The 19,912-nt window shown below is 54.2% G+C and overlaps 2 protein-coding genes across 4 annotated transcripts; one reads left to right on the plus strand and one right to left on the minus strand.

Moving 5' to 3' along the window:
- Positions 1–2,043: 2,043 nt before the first annotated feature.
- DLX2 (distal-less homeobox 2) lies at positions 2,044–5,591 on the plus strand. 2 transcript variants are annotated; one of them, XM_081577789.1, is made up of 4 exons: positions 2,098–2,850; positions 3,360–3,544; positions 4,078–4,232; positions 4,287–5,591. In XM_081577789.1, exons 1-4 carry the CDS (start codon positions 2,457–2,459, stop codon positions 4,486–4,488), a joined length of 936 nt encoding a protein of 311 aa, XP_081433915.1. In that variant the 5' UTR covers positions 2,098–2,456; the 3' UTR covers positions 4,489–5,591. The 2 variants fall into 2 exon arrangements, with proteins under 2 accessions (XP_081433914.1, XP_081433915.1); XM_081577788.1 differs by having other exon boundaries at positions 2,044–2,850; positions 4,078–5,591.
- Positions 5,592–16,620: 11,029 nt separating this feature from the next.
- Positions 16,621–19,912, minus strand: DLX1 (distal-less homeobox 1). 2 transcript variants are annotated; one of them, XM_081584870.1, is made up of 3 exons: positions 19,256–19,912; positions 18,400–18,599; positions 16,621–17,258 (listed from the first exon to the last, which is right to left on the minus strand). In XM_081584870.1, the coding sequence occupies exons 1-3, from the start codon at positions 19,566–19,568 to the stop codon at positions 17,004–17,006; spliced, it is 768 nt and encodes a 255-aa protein (XP_081440996.1). In that variant the 5' UTR covers positions 19,569–19,912; the 3' UTR covers positions 16,621–17,003. The 2 variants fall into 2 exon arrangements, with proteins under 2 accessions (XP_081440996.1, XP_081440998.1); XM_081584872.1 differs by lacking the exon at positions 18,400–18,599 and having other exon boundaries at positions 17,182–17,258; positions 19,256–19,568.

Here is a 19,912-nt window from a genome sequence, read left to right on the forward strand (position 1 = left end):
ATTTGGATATTGTGATGCAGGGATCAGATAATTTAGGTAAACCCAGATTTGTGCCTGGATTATCAGAATTAACATCTCAGGTCTTTACTTGATTCTCCAAATGCAGTTTTAAATTCTGCGTCACTCTCCCTCTCTCTCTTTGCTCATTGCCTCTGGTCTTTTCTCCCCCACACACAAGTCCCTTGTTTTCCAGTTAAAGGGGAACTGGGGTCATATTTCCTTCCAGGAAGATGCCATTTTCCAGATCTCAGCTGACCTAAACTTCATGCTATTACTGCAGGTTCTCACGGTTAATAAAATTCAACACACTTACCACCATGAAAAAGTCTGGTGGGAAACAAAGGAACAGAGAGAGTCAAGACTATGGAGGAATCTTTTATGTTTCATTTTCAATAGGAAAACAAGTTTCTACCTTAGGTCAAAACAACTACCATTGTGATGACAGAAAGATTCCTCATGTGGTGTGAAGACACCAAAAAGCAATCTTCATTACTTATCAAGAAGTTAAGTTTGTGACTGGAGCCCCAAAGCAGCAAGCTGTGCCCCAGTGGTGAGCCCCACCTCCCAAGGCTTTCTAAACCTGCTCACTCTTCTCCATCTAGGGGCTTTTTGTAACCAAAAGGACGGCTGGGAATTAAATCCAGGCAGATCTGAAGGCGGATTACCTTCCTCACTATTCCGTGGAGAGTGAGCTCTGTGGATGCTGGAGTTTTAATTACACACTTGCTTTTTCTGAGGAAGAAAACCAAAGATATTTTTCAAAGTATCAACTTGTTTTCCATTAGGCAGTTGTTGTAACAAGTTCTTTCAGCGACCTGTTATGTCTTTAGGACGGGGTGCTTCAGATGGCACGCACTAGCACAATTTTGTGGCTTTTAATTACTATTTTGTTCTTTTGGGGGGTTTCAGAGGCTGGCGCCTCGGCGTCATTAGACTGTCTACGGGCTCCACCGCAATCACGAACACCTCCACCAGGTGGCGCCACAAGGCAGGAACTGCGGAGTCAAGTACAGGCGAATGTCCCTCAACACCGGGCCATGGCTTCCAACCAGGAGGAAACACATACAGAAGTCGCTACCAGATTTAAAAGAAAAATAAATTGCAGCGATAGGGTCAAATAGGATCCTGAGATGAAAATAACTTTAAAAAGTCGTAAGTACATGAGATAAAACTTTTCTATTTGCTTCTGTAAGTTTACCAAGATTTGTAATATCAAGACAACTCTCTCACCAAAGTATTATCCCATTTCTTTTTTCGTAAAAATATGGAATTTGGAGTTAGAATGAACTTGAAAAGCCATGTGATCAGTCTGGTCTAGCTTTCCAACCTAGAGAGGAAATCACCGGGATCATGTTTTGGTTGTCAATTAGCCATCAAATACACGTAATTACTCAGAGTCTCGCTGTGTCAGAAAAGTATAAAGGGAAAATGGTTTCAAATATATCATTAGCAATAATATCTTTGAATTTATATAGCTTTTCTCTCAAGGAACAAAGAAAATAGTTTAAATATTAACAAATTAATTGTCTTAATATCCCTCTGGGTTGGTTAGGAAGCAGGTATTATGGTTAATTTAAATCAGTTGGCTACGTCAAGTGTCTAGGGGCTGACAACCGTAAATGTCAGACCCTTCGAGGTAAAGCGGAGCTGGAACTGGCCGAGGTCTCGGGATCGCTTTATTTCGATTAATATTTAATGCTGACCTCAGACATGAAAGTAGGAATCACTGGCATTGATCGATACTTGTACACAGAATGGGATGGAAGACCCCATTTCTTCCTCCTCAGAGGCGAAATGTCGTCTCCGTCTTCACGCCTTCTGTTCTCCTACCATCCAACGGCCACCTAGACTCCCCACCGTCCCCCGCCCTCCAGCCTCTCAGCTCACGTTAGGCAGCAGCCTGTCTGCACCCGCGACCACAGCAGCCGTAGCGCCCGCCCTGTGACACCGCCCCCCAACCCCCCACCCCGGTCCGGCGTTCCAGGGCGCCAGAAGCCTTGCGGCCGGGAGCCTCGGATTGGCCGTTGCTAGGTGACGTCGCCTGAGCTCACGTGATGAGTGTTAAATGCCCACCCTGCAGGAGCCCGCCCCACAGACAATCGTAAAGCCGCTCGGGGCTGCTCACCTGCTCCCACCTCCTCCCGGAGCCCAGGCCAGGCCCAGCCACCCCTGCCCCCTCCTCTCCCCGCCCCTCGCCCGAGACCGCGCTGGGCAAGGAGCCGAGCAGCCCGAGAGGCGGAGAGAGGATGCGGCCGGCGGCAGCTGTCCCGAGCAGTGCACGGTGATCGCCTCCCCCGGAGGAGGAGTTGCCTAGACCGTTGCTACATTTCTTGTTTTCCTCCCCCCTCCCCCTCTGTAATTACATTGGCTGCTGGAGGGGACAGGGAGAGACGGAGGAGGCGCCTCGCTACCCCCCTCGCGCCCGCCACCCCTGCTCTTTCCCGTCCCGGGCCAGGATGACTGGAGTCTTTGACAGTCTGGTGGCTGATATGCACTCGACCCAGATCACGGCCTCCAGCACGTACCACCAGCACCAGCAGCCCCCGAGCGGCGGCGGCGCTGGCCCCGGCGGCAGCAACGGCGGCAGCCTCCACAAGCCTCAGGAGTCGCCCACTCTCCCGGTGTCCACAGCTACCGACAGCAGCTACTACACCAACCAGCAACACCCGGCGGGCGGCGGCGGCGGCGGCGGCTCGCCCTACGCGCACATGGGCTCCTACCAGTACCACGCCAGCGGCCTCAACAACGTCCCGTATTCAGCCAAGAGCGGCTACGATCTGGGCTACACCGCCGCCTACACCTCTTACGCGCCCTACGGGACCAGTTCGTCCCCGGCCAACAACGAACCTGGTATGCTTAAAGTTGGCATCACGGGTGCCAAATCGGTCTAGTTACGGGGTGGGGGGGAGGGGGTGGTGGATAAAAATGTTTGGGGCGAGATCCATTTGGAGCCCTGGCCTTTCACATTGCTTGCTCCCTGCTCGCCTCGCGCCCTTTACCCTCCTAAATCTTCAATCGGCCGAGGGTCACCGGATACGTCCCTCGGGTGGTGGGACCTCAGGTGGTGGCACCAGGCGGCCTCATCAGCCGAGGTGCACGCCTCACGGTAGCCTTATTTCCCTACCGCCTGCTGCTCCTCTCTCCAAGGTTTGCGCCGGTCTTCCTCTTCCCGGGAGGGGCCAGCTCCCGGGTTCGTTGGCGGCGTGGGTCGGCGCGTTGCAAAGTTGCGCCAGAGCGCAGAGCAGCGTCTCCAATAACCCGCCTCCCGGCTTAGGCCAAGTTCCACTTTACCCTCCCTGCGGGCGGGTACTCTTGAGCTCCCACGGTTGCATGTTTCTCACGATTCCATTTCATTGCAGAGAAGGAAGACCTCGAACCTGAAATCCGGATAGTAAACGGGAAGCCAAAGAAAGTCCGGAAACCTCGAACCATCTACTCCAGTTTCCAGCTGGCGGCTCTTCAGCGGCGTTTCCAAAAGACTCAATATCTGGCACTTCCCGAGCGAGCTGAGTTGGCGGCGTCCCTAGGCCTCACCCAGACTCAGGTGAGGGTTCCCGGCCTGGGAGAGATGAGGAGGGAACTGCCCTGGGATGGCTGGGAAGCAGGCAGGTTGAGGACTATGGTTTTTGGTGGTTTTTTAAAGTAATTTTAAGGATTTCGAGGCCGCGCCTTGGACGGCCTAACCTTTTACGCCCGAAGCTGAAATCCCCCAGGTGATGTGATGGAAGGGAAGTGCCATTGTGGGCAGAAGTCCCGTGCCAAGTTGTCCTGCACACTGCTGATTAAGCGGGTACAACAATTGGCTCTCCTGACCCCCTCCGCTGTCACTATCACTCTCCGTGCACACACATCGGCTGTTTCGGTTTGTTGTTATTGTTGTTTTGAGAATACCGCTCCTAGGAACCGACAGAGCCTCCGAGGCCGCAGCACGTGATCCGGTTACCTGCCCAGGCTGACAACTCACCCTACCCCCACCCCCACCCCGCTCCCCTTAGCGGCGGTCTTCCTAAGTTTCCTCCCTTCCCCTATCCCAGGCCGAGTTTCCTCCACTAATGCTCAGGTCCCTTTTCCACAAAGGTCAAAATCTGGTTCCAGAACCGTCGATCCAAGTTCAAGAAGATGTGGAAAAGCGGTGAGATCCCTTCGGAGCAGCACCCGGGGGCCAGCGCCTCGCCACCTTGTGCTTCGCCGCCGGCCTCGGCGCCGGCCTCCTGGGACTTCGGCGCGCCGCAGCGGATCGGGGGCGGCGGCGGCGGCCCGGGCAGCGGCGGCAGCGGGGCGGGCAGCTCCGGCTCCAGCCCGAGCAGCGCGGCCTCGGCGTTCCTGGGCAACTACCCGTGGTACCATCAGGCCTCCGGCTCCGCTTCGCACCTGCAGGCCGCCGCGCCGCTGCTGCACCCGACGCAAACCCCGCAGCCGCACCACCACCATCATCACCACCACGGTGGCGGCGGGGGCGCCCCGGTGAGCGCCGGGACTATCTTCTAACCCCCGGAGACCGCGCCAGAGACTGAGTGCAGAGACCAGTTATCCTCAGTGCTCGTCCCCAGAGCCAGAGGGTCCTTCCGTCCGGCCCGAGGATGCCACCCGCCCCTCGCGGATGTGGCGGCCCGAGATGGCCTGCCCCCAGGCCCTGCTACCCTCGGGGACTGGAAGGCGTGTTCTCGCGCCCCGGGCTCCTCTCCGAGAAACCCGGCATCCGCGGGAGAAACCTTGCCACGGCGGCCTTGCCGACCTGAGCCCCGCCTCAGACTAGCTTCCCCTCCCCTCCCCGCCCGACGAGGCAGCCCGGCGCCGTTTTCGCCGCGGGCCGCGAGCTGAGTCCCGGAGAGGGACGCCTCCCCCGCCCAAGAGGCTGCCCTGGCCCTCTGAGGCTCCTTTCTCCTCGCCCGCCCCCAGGCTCAGCTCCTGTCCTCTGGGGTTATTGACCTCCCGGGTCCTGCCTGCCTGCCCAACACCCCCCCACGCCCCCTTGACCCCGACGGCCCGCCGCTTTTTTTTCTGCCAGGCTGTTGCCAGCACTTGGAGCCCGCGTCCCTCCCCCGACTTAGCTCTCCTCCCAGGAACGCTCCCCTCCCTCCCTTAGCTCTCTCCTCATCCTTCACCAGTGGAGTTTTTTTATTTTTATTTTTTTAAAAGTTTAGGTGCCTTTGCGGATGACCTCATTTTGATGTTGGGGAAAAACGATTTTTTAATATGTGGACACTGCAAAAAAAATGTGTTTAAATTATCTTTTTTAAAACCTATTCAGGATTATTAGCCTGGACTTGGACATAGCGTTTGTAAATAAACGTGTCTGCAGATTTTCCCACTGATTTATTTGTATAAACATACTCATCTTTTCAGACATTTTTTGTAAACCCCCACTTGTGAAAACTGCGGTTAAGCAGTGACCTCAGCACCCCTCCGTTTTCTTTTTCCCTTGAAAGATTTTCTCAGTTTAAGCTACTGATTTGGATTTATCTTATCCTAAAGTCTTTGTTCTTGAAATGAAAGGTATTTTGGGGTTATTTATTATGAAAACAACATGCTCTTAATGTTGATTTTACAATATGAAGAGATTATTTAAATAAATTATTGTTTTCATTGGATGTGTGCACTTTTTCCTTGGTGTCACAACCTGGAAGCTCGAGCTGCTGCCCAGGGGGGAACTGGGTCGGTCAAGAGTGACAGTGGCATTTACATCTATCCGAGGCTGCGAGTTGCGGTGAGGTGCGGCGAGGCGAGGACAGGCGCACTCAGCGCAGGGCCGCCGCGAGGGTTCCCGCTCTGCCCGCATGCGAGTCCCGGCTCGAGGTTCGCCCGTTCTCGGCGCGGTGAGTCACTCAGCGCCGGGTGGCTCCAGCCTCCACCCGCCCGGCCCCTCCGGCGCCGGCGCCAGCGCCACAGCCCCGCGTCTGGGCGGTCTCAGCCGCCCCCGCGCCCGCGGTGCTGGCCGGGCAGTACACTCAGGCCGCCGCCGCGGGGAACCTGCGGAAGCCGGGTCAGACCCCTACTTCGGACCCTCCCCTCCGTTTGCCCTGCAGCTCTTCTGGGGCTGACCGAGTGGAGAATTCAGTGAGTCACCCAGGCTCTCAGGAGACTGGGAATGCGGGGCCACCACGGGCACACAGGGCTGCGCTAGCACACACGCAGCACACGCAATCACACACTGTGACTCTCACAAGCACATCCATACTATCACATACGAATCACACTGGCACAAATTCATGCACGTTCCCACGGAGACCGATGCAAATTGCTGTGGAATCGGCATTATCCACAGATGCTCCACCTCAGCATCTCGGAGGTGAAAGGTCCAAACGTGATTCAGCTCTGCTTTCCACCTTGGGTCCCAAACAGCTAGTGTCCAGCTTTGGAACTGACCCTAATTTCTGGCATTCCCTTCAAAGGCCAGGGGTAGGTGTGTAATGCAGACCTAAAAGTCTGCAGAACTAAAAGTTTGTTTTGTTTTTCCTTGAAAGCACTACACTTGGAAACTTCTTGACTTCAATCGCTGGGTGACTTTAGGCTACCCGCTTAAACTTTCTGTGCTGCAGTTTGCAGGTCTATAAGATGGAATAGATAATAATAGCTATGTCAGAGTTGTGAGCATTTAACCAGGCAATGATGTAACACAGTGTGTGGCACATGGTCAATGCTCAATAAAATTTTGCTTAGCAGTATAGTAGTATATGGGCTTCCCAGGTGGCATCAGTGGTAAAGAATCCACCTGCCAATGCAGGAGAGGTAAGAGGTGAGTTCAATCCCTGGGTCGGGAAGATCCCCTGGAGGAGGGCATGGCAACCCACTCCAGTATTCTTGCCTGTAGAATCCCATGGAGAGAGGAGCCTGGCAGGCTATAGTCCATAGGGTTGCATAGAGTCGGACACGACTGAAACGACTTAGCACAGCACAGCATAGTTTTACCCCAATGCCTCCAAATACTGAGGTTTTACTTTTGCCTGCAATTATGAGGTCCAGAGTTTTACCCACAGTCCTTTCCAACTTCACCTTGTGTGGGAGAACAGCATTCTAGGGCTGCTAGAGCTCTGGCCCCTTCCTATATGAGAACCTGAACTTTAGCCATCCCTTCTGAAGTGGTCAGTGTCTACTGGGGAGGAGGCTGGGGGCAAGTCAGACAGCCCTTGCCAGATTCAGGCCTCCTCTCTGCTAGGCCATCTTTGTTGTGTGTCCTCAACTAATCTCTGCCAAAAAACAGACGTGGAACAAGGGTGACCTTCTAGGCATCCCTGAGAAGAATCTTGACTTTTCTGACCAGATTGATTTGAGGCCTGCATCGAATCTGATTTACAACAGAGCATGGTCCACGGACCTGGGGCTCTGGGGAAGGCGGGGAGGCTACTCAGTCAAGTGTCCGTTTGCATTCCTGCATTGTTTTTCCGGGCTGGGAAGGCCTGCGATGAAGCTCATTGACCCCACGATTCTGACTTCCCTAAGCAGTCGGCGCCTAGCAGACCCCATTCCTGCTACCCTTCCTCCCCCCGCCCCCCACCGCCACATTCTGTGGTTTTCTTTGAGTGCCAGTAGCTGGTGCCAGCCTTCTTTCTGCGGTTGACTATGCCCTCCCCTCCTTTGCGCGCACTCCCCTCCCCCTCCTGAAACCAGCGAGGAGAGACGGGGCAGTAAATTGGCTGGTGTCGAGGATCTGCAGCAGACAAGATGATTAAGAGGCCTACGCCGGAGCGCCCGGGGCAGGGAATGTCAGCCCAAGTTGGAATCACGCAACAGGCCTTGGCATGAGCGAGCCTGGGAGCCGGGAGGGCGGGCGGCCCCAGCTTCGGGGTGGGCCGCGGCTCCGCAGACTCGCCGGAGTCACCGAACCTGGCACCCGGCGGCGGCGGGGTCGGGCCGGGCCACGGCGTGCCTTTCCCCGGGAAGCCCTTGAAGCAGAGAGCAGAAGGGTGCAGGGGCCAGAGGAAGGGGGCGTTTCCGCAGACCAGGAGAAGGGCAAAGAGAAGGGAAAGCAAAGGATGAACCGGGGTCCCAGAAGTAAGGGGGCAGGGAGGAGGAGGGGTGAGCGGAGGGAGAAACGAAGCCGGGTTGGGGGGAGGCGGGAGCCAGCTCCAGCCCCGCCGGGGGCGACGCGCTGGCGAGGCCTTCTCCCACTCTCGCGGCCAGCCGGGAGACGCGGAGCCCTGTGATCAGCCCGCCGCCGCAGACAGGCTCCCCCCCGCGTCGGACTGCGCTCTCCAAAGCGCGAATGAAAAATGGAAATGGGAAGCGGCGATCCCGGCTCCCTACACTGGGAAAGCAGCCCCGCTCGAAACACACATAAATCTTCATTGTAAGCCCTTTCCATTTGCTCTCGTGAAATATCAGGCCAGAGACAGGATATGACAAGCGCTGGAAAGCAGGGGGAGGAAAGTCGAAGAGTGAGGGGTGCCCGACGCCCTCCGCTACACACACACACTCGGCAGGGTCGCTCGGAACTCCGGCAGAGCACGGACACTGAGTTCCAACTCCCACTGTAGGCACTCCGGGCGCTCCTGAGTCCCCTGCTCCTCGCAACCCCCCACCACCTCCGCCAACCGCCCCCCCCCCAAACCGGGCCCTGCACGCGCCCTGCGCGGGCCACCCCGCCCTGGGTGCTTCTAGGGTGTAGATACACACCCCACCCGCTGCCCCAAATTCCCGCCGCTCCCAGGCTGGTGTTGGGGGGGAGGGAGGGAGAGAAAGGGAACGGATCCCAGGCCTAATCAGCGCGGCTGCAATGTGGGATCGTTTAGGAGGCTTCCCCTCCGCCTTCTTTCAGGATTACTTGTGAAAATTGTGAATATCCGTCCTGTGTAAGGATTTCCGAGACTTGTGGGGCGAGTTTGGGGGGGAAGTATCAGGTTTGGCGGGGGCGGAGAGAGTGCTGGAAGATCGGAGTTTTGTTTACAAACAGTTCTTTGGTAGAAGGGGGGCAGGCGGAAAAGAGGGGGTAAAGAGAGGAGTTAGGAAGTGGTCCGATGGTTTCCCCACTGTTAAAAGGTCCCGGGAAGGAGAATGATGTCCAGGAGCAGAAAGCCCCCTCACGGAGACGTCCTCATTGACGTCCTTCTGTGAAACCCAGAAGCAACTCAGCTCTCCCCAAAACACCCCCTTCCCACGCACTCAATGAAAAGTTTCAAAGGCCAGGTCTTTTCCCATTAGGGGACAGCGACCACCAGTGCCTTGAACCTGTTTGGGGTCAGAGACCTCTTCAAGCATGAAACCACAGATTCTCTCTTCCTCCTTAAATAGTGGTCCCTTTTCATTTGACTTTGGCGTCCCCGTAAGCCGGTGGGTAGGATGCGATCCTGCAGTCTTTTTTTTCTTAAATAAACTCCTCATTGCAGTCCCTAACCAGGGGTCGAACCCGGCACCCTGCATTGGAAGCCGGGAGCCTTAGCCACTGGACCACCAAGGAAGCCCGATGCTGCGGTCTTGATTACTCGGGCCCCTGGCCGGGTCTGACCAGGATCGCCCGAGACTGTGGCTCTCACAGGGTCGATACCCAAAACCGTCCCAGGAAAGCCTCCTTCCCCTTCTGGTATCTGCCTCCCCCGCCCCCACACAAGCCTAACCAGCTGGCCAGCCTCCCATTCGCCCCCCGCAAACTCAACTGCGCGGGCGGATGCAGAGGCCCCACAACCCTCCCAGGCCCCCCTGCCGGGAGTTCCCCTGGAGGGGACGGGTTTGGCAGTGATTGCCACATTACAAGATGTTACATTCCACCCCGGGGCCTGGGCCCGGGCGGGGCGGGGAAGAAGCTGTGTTTCTCGAAAAGAAAGGAGCAGGCAGGCCGGTCTCAGAGGAGCAGCCACTCTGCCTGCACGTGAGAACGCAGGCAGAATCTCTCAATAGACCTTTCTTTCCCCGGCCGCCTCAGCTCCTTTCCGTCCTCCGGGTCGGGCCAGACCGCCAACACTGCAGCATCTTAGCCATGGGAGGCCTGCGCAGCGCTCCCTGGAGTCTCCGCAGGCCTTTTTATTGGAGGGGGTGGAGTTGGGGGGGAATCCTCAGGAGTCCCGGTGCCACCGTCTGCGTCCCGGGTCGGGTTCCGCCAGCGTTGAGAGCTGGAGAGCGGAAACAGGGGGTTGAAGGCTGGGCGCGGAGCCCGAGAAGGTGGAGAAAGGCTCCCCGTGGCGGGCTAGGGCTGCGGGCCAAAGGGTTAAAACTCCCGGGAAGAAGAAAAGGCGAGGGAGAGGGCGGGATTGAAGTCGGAGCGCGCCAGCGTGATCGCAGCGGGCCGACTGGGGCCCGCACGGAACAAACATGGCGGGCTTTGCCTACTCGTGCTCCTACACTCCTTTTCTCGTCCAGGAGGCTCAGATACCCTAGACATGAAACCGTCGCTCACAGAACAATGGCGACTTCTGGCCCTGGAACCCGACGGAGTCCGGGCTGCTCCTTGCGGCGTCCGGGTTCCCGGGTGGCCTCTCTCCGGCCGGGAGCCGCCGCAACCCCCGCCCCCGCCCCGCCCCGTCTCCCGGCGGCACTGCCCTTGGCTTCTTAAAGTCGCAGGCTGTCTCAGTGCCCGAGAGGAGCGCCACCCGAACGAGAATGGGTGTTGGGGTGGGGGTTGGGGGGTCTATCTCTCCGCGGTGGAGATCAAAGGAACGCCGAGGAGGTCGCTGGGCGGGCCCCAAGGATCCTCAGATCCTTCCCTTGCCCCGTCCCAGAGCTTCCAAAACAGGCTCGTGCCCGCCGGCACCGGGCGGCACTCTGTCCTTGTGTGATGATCGCCTCACATCAGTTCCTCAGCCAGCTACCCCCGCACCCCACCTCCCGCCCCCTGGACTCGGCCTGCAAAGTTCCAGGGCCCTACCTGGCTGCGCTCTGGAGGGGGTTTGCAAGAATTTGGGAAAGGGACGTAAGGAAGGAAGAGAGAACTGGAAAGAAAAAGAAAAAAAAAATGTTAGGAGGAGGTGGGCATCCGGCTCAGGCACTTTCTTGCCCAGTTACCGCATGTAGGGTCGGGGGGCCCGGCCTCTCGGGCATCTCAGCTAGGGCCAGCAGGCACGCGGGAAAAGGGATTCTCCTCCCGACACGTTCAGGAGGAAACAGTGAAAATTTGCCTTGGGTGGCCAATTTTCTCATTTGCCCCTATTAAAAGAAAAAGCCCAAGAAATTCAATTAAAGCCACCCTGGCCAAGGCGCTATTTGAGGCATGAATGTTTCCTCTAAAGCTACAGCAATCATGTGGCATTAGACACTTCCGGAATCCTATAGCCAACCTGAAAAATCCCAGACCCCCTTTTTCCCTAATTTTTGCTCTGATCTGTAATTTTATCCACATTTGCACTAGTTTGAGCATTCTGGCTCTCCCATCTGAAAGCCTGCAATTACTATATAATTCTTCGCAATTTCAGATGTCCTAATATGGACTGTAATTTTTGCGCAAGACAATTTCCTGCTATTTCAAGCATCAACATTGTCAAAGTTGTATGTACATAATAAATGGGAATATCAATGCATAGTTTTTAGCATAACATCTTGACTCCTCGATAATTATATCCGTTCGGAGCCTACGCAGAATTAGCCTGAATTGCATGGTAACTGCTGCTGCTTTAAAATTTTTAAAAATTACTCATAATTTTCCCAAAGATTACCAAGATCTCGAGTGCACAATGTCATCAGCGTAATGAAGAGTAAACATTTATGCTAATAATCTGCAATTTTTTTCATCAGCTATAAAGACAGAGGCTATATAGCCGAAATTTTCAGTCCTATTCTGCAAGCGCAGCGCTGCAAAAAGCCTCCGGCGCTCGCAGGCTCCTGGTCCTGGGGACCTCTTTCCAATCTTTACCTCAGGATAGGAGGATGGGGCTGGGGGTTTCTTTTTGGTTTTCTGGTTTTGGTTTGCTCTGCTTTGGTCGGTTTTGTATTTCCTATTTTTGTTTTTTGTTGTTGTTTTTTTTTTCTTTTTTGCCTTTTCTTTCCTGTCATTCTCCCAGCCAAAAGCCGTCTTCGACCCTTTTGATTTGATGTAGCAAAGATTGTGTCCAGATTGTCTGAAATTGACACTGAAGAAGGTAAGGGTGGAAACCGGTTTCATTTTTCAGAGGGTTGGAAGGCTGAGCTGCACCCGCCGCAGCGGCTCCCACTCCGGGAGTAGGAGGGTGGGGGAGTGATTATGTATGCACCAGCTAATTCTTCCATCAAAACTTCTTGTCAGCTATGTCAGGATTATTTTTTTTCCTTTTTATAAAAACACTTGATGTTTCAGGAAGTGTTAATCCCTGAAGGTTGGGGAATGAGGGCGGGGGTAAGGAAAGAAGTGGGTGGGGGTGACAGTTTCTTGAGCCTGGGTAAAGTACCCTTTAGAACCGTTTGCCAGCCAACACGGAATTGGGGTTTGTTGTGGAGCTGGGACGGAAGGAGGGTTTCTTTGAGGGAGAGCCCCATACTCTCTGCATTTGATAGGGATTTCTATGGCCATGAGGGATGAGGAGCAGAAAAGTTCGCTTTAGCCTCTGATTTAGGGATGTTTAACCCAGGCAGTGAGATGACAAAAGCTGGAGAATTTTGAAATCTTTTCTTTTTTAAAGATACAGAATGCAAGTCATGGGTAGCAAGATAAAAATGTATAACTAGGGGCCCACTTTTTCTTGGGATCGCGTATCTCGGGTTTTACATCCAGCTCCTAGACCTACCTTTCCTTAGGTGACAGAAATTGATGATTTCTTCAAGAGGAGAGATTTGGTTATTTTCTACATCAAATGACTCTTAGGAATAAACTCATACTTCTGTGCATGCAGGTGGGGGAAACTCTAAAACTTTTTTGTGGCTCTTAAAACTAGTGCAGAATAGGGAAAGCTGGAGCGCCATCTGACCCAGCCTTCTGCAGAGCTCTAAAAGAAACAAAGAAAGAAAAATAAAACATAATAAGCAATGAAGGAAAGTTGTGAATTATAAACATATTTCCAATTTTGTATTTAAAAATATTGCCTAGATTTAGGAGACTGCTTCTTCCACAATTAGACCACAACTTGCGGGACCACAAAGTCCTAGGCTTATGAAACCCAAGACCAGTGAGGAGGGGGCTGGGGATTGCTGCTTCTGCCCCTCCACCCCTACCCTTACCCCTTTTAGAGTGAGCATGTGAGAGAAGATATTAAAGAGGTATCTGTTGTTTGGCAATTTTGCTAAGTCTGTCTTCATTACTTCGATGCTGTGCATTTGCTAATTTGGAGGCCCGGCCATTGACAAGCTTGTTCCATACACCTGCAAGCAATTTGCCGGCTCGGTACCGGAGAATTGCAGAGATGGCAGCTCGCACCTATTTGATTTTTTTTTTTTTTCCTTTTCTCAATGCACAGCAAATTTGGCTTTCAGTGCGTTATCTCTTTTGTTAATGCAAAAAGATTCCCTGGGCGAAAAAATTGCTCATAATTACCAGAGAGATGGGGAAACTGCATTAGAATAAATAAACCTGAAATTACTGTAATTATGTTGTGTTTGATGGGCCCGGCTTGTAATCAAGAAGAGAATACAGTGAAATGATGCTGACCCTCTTGGGTTTGCAGCTGTACGCGCACTTTGGGGTCTTTTTTTGCAGAAAAGAGTCATTTTGATAATCATTAAGCTGTGTGTAACCTATTTCAGAAGTGTTTTAAAATGAGGTTCACATTTTTTGAACAAGGGGAAAAAAATCCCAAAATTGCATTTTGCCATTACAGACTCATACATAAGGAAAGGTTGTGTTTTCTAAGTGACAATTGTTAAGACATAATATTCAAAATCAGTATTTAATCAGTATAATGAGGTATTGTTTAAATATAACCACCTTTAGATTATTCATAGTTTAATTAATGTACTCATTATGAAAATCTTTGAATCAGATATTTGATGAACTACTTGTCAGTAACAAGGCAGCATTAATTAGGCCTATATTGAGATTAACATTTTTTAAAAGTACAACCGCTTATAATTATAATAGAGCCTAACTAAAGACCGCCTTCGTTGAGCTAAAACTAATAATTTCTCTATTTGAACTGTTAGCAAGAGATTATTAAATTAGTATAAGCTAATATCTCAAAGTATTAAAATCCGCTTGACCAAACAGATTTTGTCTGTGGCTTCAGGCGTTTGGCCCTGTCTGTCGTCTGAGGTACCAGAGTTGGATGCATGGAGGAAATCTGCCAAAACCTCCCCTCTAGCAAAGTCACATCTTGCAAGGGAAACCAAATCTAGGAAGGTCCCTGCCTCCCCGTGCGATCCCACCCAGGGAAACCAGTTCTCTCTCCTTAGCTTCTGCCATCGACTGCCCAGCCAGCATCCAGGTCTCCGAGGTCCCATCGCCCCCACTAGTGCTCCAGGTTCTGGGGGCCTGTAGAAGAGGAAAAGCTCCAATCTCAGGCCCTGAAGGAGCCTCGAGGTAATGGGCTCCATCCTCTACTACCTTTCTGCTCCCTCCATCACTACCACCCCCCCCAACTTCCCAGCCCTCTCCTAAAGGGTGTCAGAAAAGCCTGGCGCATCTGATCTTTCACCAGCACCAATTGAAAAATGGGTGCTTGTCACAACACAGATCACTGCCTTCCTCTCTCTGCTCCCCACAGCGCGCTGCAAAGGGCCCCCCAAAGGCGGAGGGCCAGCCCCCATGGGAAGCAATGTCGAAAGGCAAGTTTGAGGGAAGCGGGAATCGTTCAAAGCAGCCCGTCGGGGCCCGCAGCTTTCCCCGAGCTCTTTCAGCTCACTCTGGGGTCTGGGGCTGAGGTTGGTCTGAGGCCCAGGAGGATGATGCCAGACTGATATTAGCGGCTCAGAGCCCACCTTCTTCTGGAGTGAACTGATCAAAATGGTCCACTGGAGGTACCCCTTAACCATCTGGCCTTGGGACTTCTGAGATGGTGGTGGGATAAGGGTTTGATTTGACAGGCTCTCAGGTTCCAACGAGTCAGCTGAGCCCACCTGCCCCTCCCTCAGCACCTCAGCATCTCCTAGTCACAGAGAAAAGCCCGGGGTCATTAGGCAGGCAGGGGCCTCTAGTTATGGATGGGCCTGGGTGGGTGGGAGTGGCTCTGGAGGGGCCCAGTGGCGCCTTGGGACTGTCCCCCGGAGCTCGCTGATTGATTGGGGGGTAGCATGACAGACGTGTCCTTCCGGCCCCTTTCCGGGCGTCTGGCCTCCTCTTCTCTGCGTGGAGATCCAGTGCCCTGCGGGCCAGAAAAAGCCGGGAGGTCAGATCCCGGCAGAGGCAAGGGGCAAAGTCGGGTGTCTCCACTTTCAGGCTTCCAGGCCTCACAAGGTGACTGGGCACAGGGCACATACACGTCTCACAGGGTGGCTGCTTGTGAGCTGTGCTTCCATCTCACCTCAGATGGCCTTCACAGTCCTTTAGTTCCTGAGCCCTGGCTCTGCCAGGCCACACCTCTTCGTGATTCCCCTTCCCAGGGACCATTGCCACTATCCTCTCACTCAGGCAGGGATGGGCAGGAATTCAGCTTGAGGAATGGCCCTAGCAGGGGCTTCACAGGCCTCCGCTGTTATCCTGCTATGTCTGGAGCCAGGACTGGCTGCCCCTGCCTTCTCTGTGCCCAGAGGTGGGAGCCTGCTGGTACAGCCCCAGCACCCCCTCACACAGCACACCAGACAGCCAACTCTTTCTTGAAACCATAATTTTACTGTCTCAAAGAAACTTTATAACTTATTTACAAAGTTCTTTCCCCCCCCAGATACAAAGCAATAAGTTAACGTTCTCAATATAAAACTAAACTTTGACATAGAGAACACAAAACACGGTTGATTTCAATTGATCACATTTTCCAAATTTCACAAGTAAAATGTCAAGATTCTCATTTCACAAAGCATTGGGTTTTACAGCCACACACAACAGAACGGAAAAAAGCTAAGTATGTGCAACATGTTTACAGAACAATAATAATAATAATATGTACAGCAAATAGATCCTGCACCGGAGACTGCATTCAAGGTGGTGCTCTGTGGTCAAGCCTCTGGGGATTGTTGTAAAGCTGCTTTCCTCTTACTTTACCCCTGGCATTAGGGCATTGGCGCACCCTGCCTGTTTTTTTTCTCTCCCTGCCCATCAGTTCGCCCTCTCTCTCTTCCAAGGAAAGAATTAGGATCTTTCTTCTTAACCAGGCAAAGTGATCAAACGTCCTTCCTGAAATGAGGAAATTTTGTTGGCTTCATTTCTTTCTCTATTTTCTTCTTTTTTTAAAATAATACGGGACATGTAAAAACTGCAAATCATTCGGCTCCAACCTCTCCATACCAGCGAAGTACAAAAGTTACTGTATAAGTTAAAAATCACCAGGTCCCCCTCATTCGTTTTTCCGAGTGCATTTAAAGGAATGGGTACGTTTGGACCCTGCTCTTCTCGCGGCCCGCAAAATCGCGAATGGGCCGAACCTTCCTTCAGCCTCAGGAGAAGTCCATTTCTCAATAAATAAACCCCCCCTCCCTCGTTTCCCTCAATCCCCGAACCAGCCACGCCGATGGTTAGGCAGGCCCAGGAAAAGGTCCGAAAAGACAAAACGATCCAGTATTCGGAACTGGGTGGCCCGGTGGACCAAGCCTCCTCCGACCTGGTGACTTTTTTCAGAGGCCGAAGAACTAGGACAGCGGACGGACGAGAACCTCGACTTCGTCAGCGCACAGAGACAGAGCGAAAGGAGACAAGAGACGGACAGGACAGAAAAGAGCTTTTGCTTTTTCTACATGGTTTTGTTTTCCTGATAGTCCCATACAGCTGAGGGTCGGCGGTCGGGTCCGGCGGGCTCTGGCTGCCTCGCGCACTGGCTCGGACCGCTGTACCTGCGCTTCCAGGCCGCTTCCTGCTGTCACTGCGCGGCCGAGGTCGGGCGTGGGCACCGGGGAAGTCGCCGGGCCAGAGCGGGCGAGACTCCAAGAAGGCGGCGGGCGTCCTGCCTTCATTGTTCCTTCATCTTCCTCTCTGGGCCCTTCTTCTCCAGACCCAGGGCACGCGGACAGGGTGGATGGACCGGGAGGCGGGAGGGGCCCGGGCCGTGGGAGACGGGAAGGAGGCGGGCGGGTGCCGGCACGCAACCTCACATAAGTTGGGGTTGCTGCAGAGCTTCTTGGTGCGCCGAGGGGTACCACGACGTGTAACTGGGGATGTAGGAGCCCGCGCTGCCGCCGGAGCCCTTCCCGGAAGAGGAGTTGGGGTTCCAGCCGGGCGGCACCGGCGGGGAACCGGCAGACAGCGCCCGGCCGTTGGCCAGCGCGCTACCCTCCAGAGCCGCCCCGCCCTGCTTCATCAGCTTCTTGAACTTGGAGCGCTTGTTCTGGAACCAGATCTTGACCTGCAAGAGCGGACAACAACGTGACTTGGTCTAGGTCCCCTGTGCCTACCTTGGTCCTGGGGAGATAAGGGAGCCGTGGGACAGCGTGAGAGGATACGAGGATATCACTCCCCCACACTCACACACCGGCCCCCTGCTCTGCACAACCCGGAGGCTCCCTGCTGGAGAAGCATACAAGTCGTCCTTCCCGCCTAAGAACCAAAGGCTGGGAGGCCTCACTGCCCGCCCTGAGGCCGGCTGGAGCGGCTCTCTGAGAGCCAGGGGGCGTGGTGGTGAGCGGCGCCGGGATCCAGGCCTTCAGCCCGAGGCCGGCACTCGTCTGGGTAAGACACAGAGCCCACAAAACACCGAGCCTTCAATTCCAGTGTGAACATCAATAAAAGAGTGGAGAAAAGAAGTGCAGAAAATTTATTTGCAGTGCGACCCGCCTTCTCTTTGCTCCATCATCTCTGCCCTTGAGTGAGCTGCGGGCTGACTGAGGAGGCCACCGGGTTTTGTTAAACTTTTCGTTTGGACTCAAATCAACCTTTCCTTGTTAGCATCTCCCAACTCTGCTCCTAATCTCGTCCTGGACGCTGGAAACCCGCGGCAGTCGTGATCAGAACGTCCAAAGGATCCCCAGGATCTTGGAGAAAACAGGGAAGGAAGGGTCCGTTTCTCCTCCAGGCTCTGGGACTTGGGAGGTGAGAGGGCGAAGGAAAGGACCTCCCCCCACCCGCAACCAAACTTGGTGAGGAGGAGGAGGAGGGAGACAGAGGCTTGGGCCCAGGCCCCGAGTGATTAGTCATACATTTTAAAGGCAAAGAAGGGATTAACCCCCGAGTCTATTGTTCCAGTTATTCGGGCACGTGTGACCTCAGAGTTCCCAAACAAAACGCCTAGGGAAATCCTTCTTGTGCCCCTAATCAGATTGTCCAGGGACCGAGGGCCACGCGGCTGGCAGCGCAGAGTACAGAGTGCAGCGACAGAGCCAGGGCAGAGAAAACTACAGAGGAAGGAGAGATGTGAGAGCGAGGGATAGGACACACAAACACACACGCATACCGACCCCCGAAGCCCAGAGAGCAAGAAATGAAGCTCCAGGGGGCAGGTGGGCCGCGGGAAGCCTGCACGGCGCCACGGTGGGGCAGCGGCGAGGTACCTGCGTCTGCGTGAGTCCCAAAGAGGCCGCGAGCTCCGCCCTCTCGGGCAGAGCTAGGTACTGAGTTTGCTGGAACCTCCGGTTCAAAGCCTGCAACTGCAAACTGGAATAAATCGTCCTGGGTTTGCGAATCTTTTTCCCCTTGCCATTGAAGCGCACTTCACCGCCTTCCACCACCGTGCTCTTCTCCGAGTCAGCCCCTGGAGGGACAGCAGAAGTGGGGGCCGTTGTTAAGGCGAGGGACTGCCTTGAGTGTGGGGAGCCGAGAGCAAGTAACCACAGAGGGGTGGCAGAGGAAGGAGCAGGAGGGAGATCGCTCAAGAAACTCCGAAAGCCGGGGAAGGGTCCGGCCAAGTCCAAAGGGCCCGACCCCGGGCGCTGCAGGCGGACTGGGGCAGTTTGCAGGCGCGCAGCTCCTCCCTTTGCAGGGAAAGTTTGCTATTTTTGCAGGCGGTAGTTGAGGTTTAATTACCCTTAATTGCATACATTGTTTATAGCGCTACGCGATAAATAATTACCGAGACTAATACGTGCACATGTGGGTTTCTGTTTTCCAGCAGGGCATTGTGTGCTTGGCGCACAGAGCCGCCCAGAGGCCCCGCCAATGCCAGGGGACGCTCTTGGATTTATCCTTTGCTGGATAGTTGCAAATTGGGTGGATATATATATTTTTAATTTCTTTTCTATGACAGGGATGCAGAGATTGATACCCGAAACCTTTCACTGCTCCGGCGCCCTCCCCACCCCCATCCCACCTCTCTCTCCTCCTCTCCTCTCCCTCCTTTCTCTCTCTCTCTCTCCCCCTCCCTTTCTCCCTCCCTCTGTACCTCTTCCTCTCCCTGGCAGGCGCACGTACCTGGGTCCTCCAGGCGGCTCTGGGTGAGGCTGGCGCTGCCCGGGTAGGACTGCACCGAACTGATGTAGGGGCTGGACGCGTGGCTGCTGACCGAGTTGACGTAGGGGTAGCCCAGCGGTCGGGAGAAGGACGAGGCCGAGCTGTAAGCGCCGTCGGGCTGCGAATGGCCCGCCGAGTGTAAACAGTGCATGGAGTAGTGCCCGTGGGACATGGGAGAAGGAGACATTTGCTGGTTGGGCGGCCCAAACTCCATAAACACCGCCTTGCCCGACACGGGGCTGTTGAGACTTTCTGGCATGGTGGTCATGGTCATCTCTTCTCGCGGGGTCTGGGTGTGGGTCTCTGTCTCCTCTGCTTCCCTTTTGGGGGTCTCTGTGTTTCTCAGGACAAGAAGGAACCCAATTTAAGCGAAACAGGGGTTTTCACTTTCCATTCATAAGAAAATGGAGTTTGTCTCTTTGAAAAGTCTAAGCATGATGCTGCCGAGCTCCCCAAACTCGCTTCAAAGCTTTGACTCAGCCAAGGTCATAAATATTCATGAGCTGGCGGAGCTGATTGGTCCGCTGTCTTGCATAATCACCGGGGATTGGTCCGAGGCGCTCCGGCTCCGCTGGACTAGAGCGGGCGAGGCTGCCGGGCCTCCGGAGAGACGCATCC

The sequence above is a fragment of the Giraffa tippelskirchi genome, chromosome 3 (assembly GCF_054371585.1).
Source record: "Giraffa tippelskirchi isolate mGirTip1 chromosome 3, T2T-mGirTip1v1.2.pri, whole genome shotgun sequence".
Lineage (NCBI taxonomy): Eukaryota > Metazoa > Chordata > Mammalia > Artiodactyla > Giraffidae > Giraffa > Giraffa tippelskirchi.

Excerpts from the sequence above, each read along its gene's own strand:
- DLX2 (XM_081577788.1), top strand. The coding sequence starts at position 2,457 with ATGACTGGAGTCTTTGACAGTCTGGTGGCTGATATGCACTCGACCCAG. Across the intron at positions 2,851-3,359 it reads CCCGGCCAACAACGAACCTG|AGAAGGAAGACCTCGAACCT; the intron begins GTATGCTTAAAG and ends ATTTCATTGCAG. Across the intron at positions 3,545-4,077 it reads TAGGCCTCACCCAGACTCAG|GTCAAAATCTGGTTCCAGAA; the intron begins GTGAGGGTTCCC and ends TTTTCCACAAAG.
- DLX1 (XM_081584870.1), bottom strand. The coding sequence starts at position 19,568 with ATGACCATGACCACCATGCCAGAAAGTCTCAACAGCCCCGTGTCGGGC. Across the intron at positions 18,600-19,255 it reads GAGCCGCCTGGAGGACCCAG|GGGCTGACTCGGAGAAGAGC; the intron begins GTACGTGCGCCT and ends CTGTCCCTCCAG. Across the intron at positions 17,259-18,399 it reads TGGGACTCACGCAGACGCAG|GTCAAGATCTGGTTCCAGAA; the intron begins GTACCTCGCCGC and ends CCGCTCTTGCAG.